At 41.2% G+C, this 10,440-nt stretch overlaps 1 protein-coding gene across 1 annotated transcript; it reads left to right on the top strand.

The window, feature by feature from the left end:
* The first annotated feature begins 7,739 nt into the window (after positions 1–7,739).
* On the top strand, positions 7,740–9,660 carry id3 (inhibitor of DNA binding 3). Its single transcript, XM_058090288.1, has 3 exons — positions 7,740–8,120; positions 8,225–8,289; positions 9,159–9,660. The coding sequence occupies exons 1-2, from the start codon at positions 7,830–7,832 to the stop codon at positions 8,273–8,275; spliced, it is 342 nt and encodes a 113-aa protein (XP_057946271.1). The 5' UTR covers positions 7,740–7,829; the 3' UTR covers positions 8,276–8,289; positions 9,159–9,660.
* The last annotated feature ends 780 nt before the right edge of the window (positions 9,661–10,440 follow it).

Raw genomic sequence — 10,440 nt, 5'->3', positions numbered from 1 at the left:
TTCAGAGACCCTCTTGACCTAGAAAGGGTCTATTGGACACACACACACTCACAGGTGCAGACATACCCACCGGGGATCTGCTGTCTATCTGTGTCTCAGTGACCAGCTGAACCCCATCAGCAGCATCAGCATCCCTCATCCTCTTTTTTAGTTTTTGGCCCGGTGACCATCTCTCTGCATCACTCTCCTTTCTCAAGTATCTCTCGCAATGATTTCAAGTACTGCTCTCTTCCTCTCGGCTTGTTTGCACCCTCTAATTGGCTCTGTGAGCTCGTGTTTTGTTGAGGGGATTTTCTGTGTGCGTTCGCCAATGAGCTCAGCGGTTAAGCACCAGACCATTCAGCCTGCAGTGAATGTTTGGCATTGCAACTGTGGGGGTGATTTTTATCAGCAACATGCTGCAAATTTTTCATGAGACACTAAAAACAAAAACAGACAGCATATTATAGCAGCATAAGTATGTCAACACGGCTAACTGTAGATGTGTATACCAACATATGTGCCATATACGGTGCAGCGTTTTACAGAGAGGGCAAAAAATAGAAGACCGGGTGCCACTTTGATCAATTTTGTAGATTAAAGATGCTAAAACTACTAAAAAACTACTAAAAAAAAAAAAAAAAAGATGCTAAAACTACGATTTACCTGTCTGGGCGGGCATTAGAGTCAGGAAGTATTACTTACTAATTACTAATACTTTCAGTATTAGTGTATTTGTGCAGCTAATTTGCCAACAATATGCCAACATGTATCATTCATTCATTCATTTATTTTCTACCGCTTTTTCCTCACGACGGTCGCGGGGGTGCTGGAGCCTATCCCAGCTGTCTTCGGGCGAGAGGTGGGGTACACCCTCACCCTGGACTGGTCGCCAGCCAATCACAGGGCACATATAGACAAACAACCATTCACACTCACATTCATACCTATGGACAATTTGGAGTCGCCAATTAACCTAGCATGTTTTTGGAATGTGGGAGGAAACCGGAGTACCCGGAGAAAACCCACGCATGCACGGGGAGAACATGCAAACTCCACACAGAGATGGCCGAGGGTGGAATTCAACCCTGTTCTCCTAGCTGTCAATCAATTTGTTTTACTCCATTTTGTTGCATTTCACTGGTTTCAGTTATGACTTCAGTCTGTACACGGTACAGATAAATAAATATCAGTTTCTCGATAGTGTTTCAAATCGGGGGCGGTGTTGAGGAGTCAAACCCTTCTTGTCACCCAATGGAGGCATGTCAGAAAATAATTTAGGACCGCTGATGTACTCACATTTGATGCCCTTATGTCTCCATTCAAAATCTCCTTTGCATTTTGTTCATTTAAACAAAACTCTTGAAGAAACAAGACTGTGTCACAGTGAAAGATCATCTATTGAAAATGCCACCAACAATTTGTCCATTTTAACCGTTATAGACCCTACCCAAAATCTCATTTGACTTTTGTTCATTTTAACTGACAAAAAGAAACAAAAAGGAAGTCATTGTGAATAATAAATCTCAGACTAGTTTCTATCATTTGTCTCTGATGCACGTACAGTACATCTCCATTTTAAGCAATTCTTAAATAAACAAAAATAGGTCTCAGTAAATATTAGACTATTTTCTCTGATGCATTTTTTGATGCACTTACGGTATATCGCCATTCCAAATCTCACCTACATTTTGTCCATTTTAACATAATAAAATGTACATATGCATGAGGATGCACCTTACGTCTCCATTCGCATTTTGTTCATTTTAACCAACTCTTTAAAAAACATTTGAAGCCACTGTTATAGAATTGAATCATCTATCATCATGTGATGATGACCTTGTGTCTCCATTCAAAATCTCATTTGCGTTTAACTGTAATACTAAAAGGAGTCACTGTGAACAAGGCTGTTTTTTCTATTTTAGCTACTGTATTTATGATATATATCTTTATATTTTCAATTTAGGCTGCATGGTGGGCGAGTGGTTAGCATGCAGGCCTCACAGCTAGGAGACCAGAGTTCAATTCCACCCTCGGCCATCTCTGTGTGGGGTTTGCATGTTCTCCCCGTGCATGCGTGGGTTTTCTCCGGGTACTCCGGTTTCCCCCCACATTCCAAAAACATGCTAGGTTAATTGGCGACTCCAAATTGTCCATAGGTATGAATGTGAGTGTGAATGGTTGTTTGTCTATATGTGCCCTGTGATTGGCTGGCGACCAGTCCAGGGTGTACCCCGCCTCTCACCCGAAGACAGCTGGGATAGGCTCCAGCACCCCCTGCGATCCTTGTGAGGAAAAGTGATAGAAAATGAATTAATTTCAATTTACATCATTTTGTTGTGTGCGCAAGAAAACAAAATGGAGATCTGAGCCCTCGGAATGAGACTTTATAGTTACTGGTTGTTCATCACAGTTAACTATTTTATGTTTTAGCATATTTCTATAGTTGTTTACACTTGCTGTTGTTGCTAACCCCTAGCACACTTTGTCCTTTGACACAAGACAAGCCACAGTGCTGAGTGGGATCTGTCACATGTGATGGCAAACACTTCATTAATTCCTGATGTTAAGTCAACACACATGTTCTTCCTGCAGACAAACCATTGAAGGAGATTATTTGCAGACATAAAACTAATTAGCGGAGGTGGTCACACACCACACAAGCTGGATGTGGATGAGTCTCCTCTGCTTGGCCATATGGAGACAACTAGCAGATGAAGAAGGCCAGCTTGCCTCTGTCATGTCTGCACACGCTCATTCTGCTGTTTATTCGCCCTTCCGAAAACAGAGCATTGGAGAGATTAGGGCCCATCGTGCTTCCATGAATGGTCATCCAATCGTACGCTCCGTCAGTGCATGTTCAGTCAACTCACTCCCCCTAACGAGAAGCAGCCATGGATCAATCCCGCTTGGCAGTGAGTCAACTCTATGCTACTAAAATAACATTATTCTTCCTCGCAATGTTACCAATTTATTCTTGTAAAATCGTGATATTTTTTTTGTCATTAGAATACAACTTTTTCTGTTCATATTTTGACATTATTCTTGTGAAATTACGCCCATTTTTTATTTTTGACTATTTCTAACTATTTCAACTTTTTTGTTGTAAATTTTCTTCCAGTGATTATAACTTTATTCCCATAAGATTTTGACTTTATACTTGTAATATTAGAACTTTTCTGTAACCACATTTTTCCAAAATTACTACATAATTTGTTTTCCGTAATATTACTCCAACATAAAACAAAACATATTTTTGTTGCATCTTTATGCTATTGAAATTATGTTATATTTTCTCATAATATTCCAACGTTATTCTCAAAATGAAAAAGTGACAACCACGTATTAGAGACTGAAAACCTAGCCACCTACGTTAGCATGTCATCAATGCAAACATGAATTGATGCAGAATCCATTTACACAAGATCCTATTAAATGGAAAGAAATTAAAACTGTTTTATTGACCAGACCAGAGTTTGTTGACCAGACAGTAGCATTTTTAAAACTGAAAACATAACTTGTCGCGTTGGACGCCATCTCTGCTGCTATACCTTCCCCACGGTTGAACATGCTAACATGCTAACAGATCTATAGGCCGTTTACACAAGTTTTGAACTGAGAACTGTATTGTTTTAGCGTTTTTTTAAAGCAACAACTGCATTTGTGAGCTAGAAAATGTAACCTACCTTGGTGGATGTTGCATTCACGTTGGTCATACATGCTAACCCAAGTTTTTAACTAAAAATATTTAGGAATGTAACCTGAATGTAGATGTGGACGACCCCGGCTTGGCTTTGTCAACATGTAAACTGGTGCTAATGTCATTGATGCTAACATACAAATTAATGTAGGGGCCATTTACAGAAGATTGTTTTAACTGGAAGGAAATCAAAAGCTAGATTTTCAAGCCTATCTCTGTGTATATACTGTACCTTTACTTCTGTCAGCCATGCTAAAATGCTATCATGCTAACTGATTCATAGGCTATTTATACACGTTTTTAACTTTTAACTTGGTTATATGTTTTGGGAATTGTGTTGTTTTTACTGTGGTGTTAAACTGTTTTTGTGTTTTATGGCATTGGAACAGTAACAACTGCAATTCTGGACTTTACTGTCCATCCTTACTGTTATTAATAGAAATGTGACATATTTATGAGGATTGCAAAGCAAACTCCACCTTAGAGAATCATGCTACGTAGCACAGGCCTGTCAAAGAAAGCTGGCAATTCTTAACAGCGTGGGAACGAGGCCGTGGATGCTCTCATGTTGTCAGGTGACCCTGCACTTGTCCTTGGATGTGAATATTTGACACGCAGGAGGAGACATAAATGGAGGCAAAGCAACTGTACAGCAGGTGGGACGACAGCCCGCAGAAGGCCGTAAAAAAAAAAAAAAAAAAACACGACTGCCGTGCCAGGGGCCAAAACAAGCTGTGGGTGGTGTGACTCAAGTATGGAGGCTGCCAGCTGTTGGTCACACTTTTGTTTTGTCGTTTGGTTTGACCCTGAATGGAACGGGCCGCTTCTACTACAGTTGGCCATTGAGCTGAAACACCTGGGTTTGGTTAAAGCAAGCTGGGGCCATCCAGTTGAATCAAGTTGGGAAACACTGACTTGGATGACCATGATGACGGGATCTGGTGTGACGACGGTGACGTTGGTAAGCGTTAAACCCACTCCCGGTATTGTGGAACACCCTTACATACACAGAGTGTCCCTCCTCTGTTACTTCTCTATTAGAAGCCCAAAAGTATACTTTTATGTGTTTATAAAGAACAGCAACATGGGAAAAAGAAAGAAATTGTGTCTTTTCCTGGGGCTAACTGTATCCATGTGTGCTTGGCTCGGGGGTGGACAAACTTTTTGACCCGTGGAACGTATTGAGTTAAATAATTTTGCAGTGGGCCGGCCCATATCAGCAATATATATAATAGTGTGAAAGGTTGTTTGCCTCTTTGTCACAACTAAATGTTTCAGATCATCAAAAATATTTTTAAATGAGTCAAGAGGTCACAAAAGACCCCACAACAACATTCAAAGAACTGCAGGTCACACTTGCCTCGGTTAAAGCCACCATAAGAAAAGGCATGGCAGAGTTCCAAGATGATAAACCACTGCTGAACAAAAAGAACATTAAGGCTTATCTCAATTTTGCCAGCATATATCTTGATGATCCCAAGACCTTTGGGAAAATAAGTTGAACTTTTTGGAAGGTGTGCGTCCCATTATATCTGGCGTAAAAGTAATGCCACATTAAAAAAAAAAACATCATACAGTAAAATATGGTGGTGGTAGTGTGATGGCCAGGGGCTGTTTTGCTGCTTCAGGACTTGAACCATGAATTCTTCTGTCTACCAAAACATCCTGAAGGAGAATATCCAGCCATCTGTTGGTGACCTCAACTTGAAACCAACTTGGGTCCGACAGCAGGACAATGATCCAAAACACACCAGCAAGTCCACCTCTGAATGGATGAAGAAAAACAAAATGGAGACTTTGGAGTGGCCTAGTCAAAGTCCTGACCTGAATCCTATTGATTAAAAGGCGCTTCATGCTGGAAAAGCCTCCAATGTTTTGTGGGACAAAATTCCTCCAAAATCCCACCAAAATTCCTGAGTAAGAGACTCATTGCAAGTTATTCCAAACACTTGATTGCAGTTGTTGCTGCCAAGAGTGGCCTAACCACTTGTTAGGTTTAGGGGGCAATCACTTGCAGGTTTGGATTTTTTGTAGCTTTTCTCTCTTGATAATAAAACATTTAATTCAGTTGTGTTGTCACTGACTAATATTTGTATTTATTTTAAGATGTTTTGAAGAGATGATAAATATGCCATACACTTTTTCACTGTTTATGAATTGACATGGTTTTGCTGAATAAAGCACTCGGAATGTACATGAATGTTACTGTATAACGTTTTCAGGGACTCCCATGTCATCACTCATGGAGGGTTTAAGTTATAAACGGGCACGTAGATCAATATGGCGGTGAGGCGTATGTGTCCATACATGACATCACCACCGGAGCTCCTTCCCTGCAAGACTCCACATTAGACTTAGGTTGGTGAGTAAGATGACCTTTTGCTTCATACTTCCACAACAACAAGAGTTACTAAGTCATCCCAACCTTTTTAAAGCTTCATGTGTGACATTTATTGACATACAGATGTATTGGATAGGAATTGAACTGAGCAAAAGAGGGGATAGAGTGGAGAAAAAAGAAGAGGGGAGCTGGTGTAATTATGCATGGCGATTGTTGATGCCTTGATTGTCTGCGTCCAGCTGCATGGAGTAGGCGGAGGGAGGAGAGGGGTGAGGAGGAGGAGGAGGGAGGAGGAAAGCAGACTCACTGACGCCAGGCTCGGAATTCTCCCATCCATTGAAAGAGAGAGGCGATTGTGTCCGTGCTCTTTGCAGGCGAGCACCTGATCCTGCGTGCATGTGGACGTGCATGAGTGCTGAGAGAACGCTTTTATTTCGCCCCCACAAATACATCCATAAAAGACTAACTTTGGAATATTTTAACTGTTGTTTTCCCAACAGCCCTGACGGCAAATATGAGGGAATATCCATCTCCCCCCACCCCTTGTTTGTACCCAATTTAGGATCATAGTTTGGATTTTGCCCTAAGACACAACACATAAGTAGTCGTCTTTTTTATGGATCATAACATTTATTTTTTAAACGTTTTTATTCTCAAATAACGCCTGTGTTTGGATCTATGCACCACTTTTGAATTTAGCTTGGTTGATTGACACTCAGAGTGAGCCAATCAGAACCTGAGCGCCTCCGAGGGCGGGAGTAAGGGCGGGCCGTCTGCCAAAGAGAGGGAGTGCGCGTCGGGGTGAATGGATGACGTCAGGAGGCTGGCGCCAGCATGTCTGGGACTGGCGCGTTAGATCAACACAGCTGGGCCGGGATAGGACACACAGCTGGCTTGGGCCTGCATTCCTCTACAAAACAGGATTGTGAGAAAAAAAAGAAGGGGGGGGGGGGGGGGGGTAAGACACAAATATAGGAGCAGAACGGGACGTGCTTCCCTGTCAGAGGACTTTCCGATTGTTTCACTGCACTTTTGTTTTATTTTTTTTTCTACAAGAGACAGATGTGCAAGATAGATAGATGACCTTCTACCTTCATTACGCTAGTAACAACACTGTTGCCTAACTATTCAACTAGATAATACTCATGGGGCATATCATTTCATTTTCTAAAAGGGATTGCAAGATTTTTTTTTACTTTGCTGAGCTTGCATGGAAGAAACGTTATTGCAAAAGTTGTAGACAGTGTTGAAACAGCATTTTGTTTTAGGTTAATCTTTTTATTTCTCAAATACCAATATTACAGAAGTATTATTCTATATTTTAGTGCCGATAGGTATAAAAAAATAGCTTGCAAAACAAATGTAGTATTATTTATCTGTGAATATGTTCGAAATTCCAATAAAAATGACTCCCCCAAAATATAAGAGTAATATTTTAATGTATACATGCTCCAAATATGATTTTGCTACACTACATAACCGTAACTAATAAGTCATTTAAGGATTTTAAATATGATGCGATATTTTGTTTTTTCGCGAACCAAGACGATGTAATTGATTGACAATCCCTTGAGGCAACCCCAGTCCTGTTTCCTCATTCTTTTCAGCCCCCTTCCACTAGCAGCCAATGAGAAACAGGCTCTCACCGCAGCATCCAATCAAAGACGGGTGCGGGTAAGGGGGCGTGACCGCGCTCCTGCTGTATAAATCTGTACTGTAGCGTCCCTTTTTGACAGCGTTGAAGGTGCTACTCAACAAGGCGGAGGTCAAGCTAGTTTTCGCTTGTAGTTCGCTTCTTAAAGGTCCGCCATGAAAGCCATCAGTCCCGTCCGCTCGGTGAGGAGCTGCTACAAGGCCGTGTGCTGCATCTCGGAGCACAGCGTGGCCATCAGCCGGAATAAACACGCGTGTGTGGACGAGCCATCCGGTGCTCTGTGCGACATGAACGACTGCTACTCCCGCCTCAAGGCGCTCGTCCCCAGCATCCCTCAAAACAAGACGGTGAGCCAGGTGGAGATCCTGCAGCACGTCATCGACTACATCTTCGATCTACAGATCGCCCTGGAGGCGGAGGAGCCACAAATGCTTTTGTCCATAAAGGTGAGCAGGCGTTTGACTGTTGCTATTCTGCAAGGTTGATTCCTATTCTCTTGTGTGATGTCATAAAAAACTATATGTTAAAAGCTCATCCTCTGATCTTGTAGGCTGCTGACCTCACCAGAACTTTCTCTAAAGATGGACGCTTGTGCCATTAGGATGTATCATTATGGTATGTACCACTACTTCACCAATTAAACACCCTTTTGAATCACACGGTGGGGGCAAAGGTCAACTCCGCTTTTCATTGTTTCAGACAAGAGAGTCAGCCATGTCGGTTTCTTATACAGTTGCCACTAAGATTTTGAACAGTGACACATAATCTTTTTAAAATGTTGCTTAAATTGAAGTCTTAGCATCTTGAACGGAGGCGCAAGATCATCAACATAAGGTCACAGAATGGAACCTTAAATCGAAGAAAAAGCCAGTGGGATTTTGAATGAAGATCGGCATTCACCAGTTTAACAGTTGCTTAAATTGAAGGTAGTTCCCAATGAGATTTTGAATAGAGACACAAGAACATCAGCATAGTCACGGCATGATTGATGACTGCGATATTTATATATATAAATATATATAACCACCACTGAGGTTCATTGAGCAACAGGAAGTGCAGAGATGATAAAATGATCCAGTAGTTTAAGCCTCTAATAGAAAGTAAATAAAGCAGTCAATAGTGAGCCAATGAAACGTGTCTTATGTGCTGGTGTAGAGGAGCAGAGAATTGACATATTTGGTGTGAAATGACTTAAAAATTAGACCTAAGACGCCACAGTTGAGGGCATTGATGTTAGAAGGCATTGATGTGCGTGGAAATGGGAGCTCCACCATCCACCCATCCACCGCAGTGGCTAATTAGGCGAGTCGGGGCCCATGTGTAAGCGGATTCATCGCTATCTGCCTGGGGTTAATGAAAGTTCCATGCTCGGCGCCACTCTGTCTGCTCCGCTCCACAGAGAGGGAGGGGAGGGAGGCAGGGGTGAGAGATCTGACTTCACTTTTCTTCCTTTCTCTAACCCCCCCCTCTCTTTCTCCATGCAGGTGCAGGGAAACACATGTCTCCACTTCACTCCAGGCAAGAGGACAAGAGGGGCAGAGAGGGTGGGATAGGTATGTGGGAGAGTGGAGGAGAAAAGATGGAAAGAGCTGACTCTTTTCCGCCTTTTTTTTTTTTTGCTTCAGGATGGACACAACAACACACCAAAGCCTCAATTTGGAAACATCCCGATACATTGAATTGTTTTGTTTTTTTGCATTACATTCCAAATTGTAAACGCATTCACTCTCGCATGAATCGGCCGCTGTTACACCGCCATTCAAAATGTGTACATATCGACTTGGTAGGGGTATATGTGAGGGTTTTTTTGTTTATTTTTTGCCAAATAGGTTTTTTATGATAATCCAAACTCTATAATAGAGTTACTTGTAAATGTCTGTGGGGATTGTTTTATTTCCACAGACACTATTCAGTGAGTTTTATAAACTCTTTATTGTTAAGTATGTGTGGTTATGTCACGAAATAAAACGTTCGACAACAAAATGATTTGGTTTCATGCTTGGTGTGATGTCGCTTACCACAGGATGTATTCTTTTTGCTTTAACTTGAGTGGAAAATCAATTAAGGGGGGTTTCCTGTGCACGATTAGTTTGATATGTTAGGACATTTAGCTTTTGATATTGAGTTACTCCCGAATCAAGTTCATTTTTGAGGTGTTGAATTGGACTACTCTCTAGATTTTTCTCCATTAATTCATTAGTGAATTAACTGCTATTGTATTCCTTTGTTGATGACAGGTGCACCTAATAATGCAACGGTTTCACACTCGAAACGCTTTATTTGCATATCCCACAGTACTATATGACATATTAAGTCATTGAAAACACTCATTACTGAATGTTTTCCAGGTAAGATGTAGTGTTCTTCAAAAGTGGGAAAACAGCGCTCTCATGTGGCGGTAGCTGGAATTACTACCCAAAAATTTATACTGCTTGTAGACTGGATAAGATGTTTTTTCATTATTCTGATTGCCTCACCTGGCTAAAACATGTTTGAAATGCCATATAACGTAGCCATGCAAACCTACAGCTAAAGCAAACTGTGGACTTATATTGCCATCTAGTGGTAAAAGGCGGGTACTTCCTCCAATTAAATTGCATGGAAAAAATTAATAGACCACTGTTCTCTTTCTTCACTTTATTTTTTCACTTTAATGCCTGATACAACCAAAGGTATATGATGATAACATAAATAGCTCATGACAGTTTAATTCAAGAGATGAGATCTAGCAACTTCCATGGATTTCTAGAGTTTTCCAAAATCTTA

The sequence above is a fragment of the Doryrhamphus excisus genome, chromosome 13 (assembly GCF_030265055.1).
Source record: "Doryrhamphus excisus isolate RoL2022-K1 chromosome 13, RoL_Dexc_1.0, whole genome shotgun sequence".
In the NCBI taxonomy this organism is placed as follows: Eukaryota; Metazoa; Chordata; class Actinopteri; order Syngnathiformes; family Syngnathidae; genus Doryrhamphus; species Doryrhamphus excisus.
This window is presented reverse-complemented; position numbering and strand designations above follow the sequence as displayed.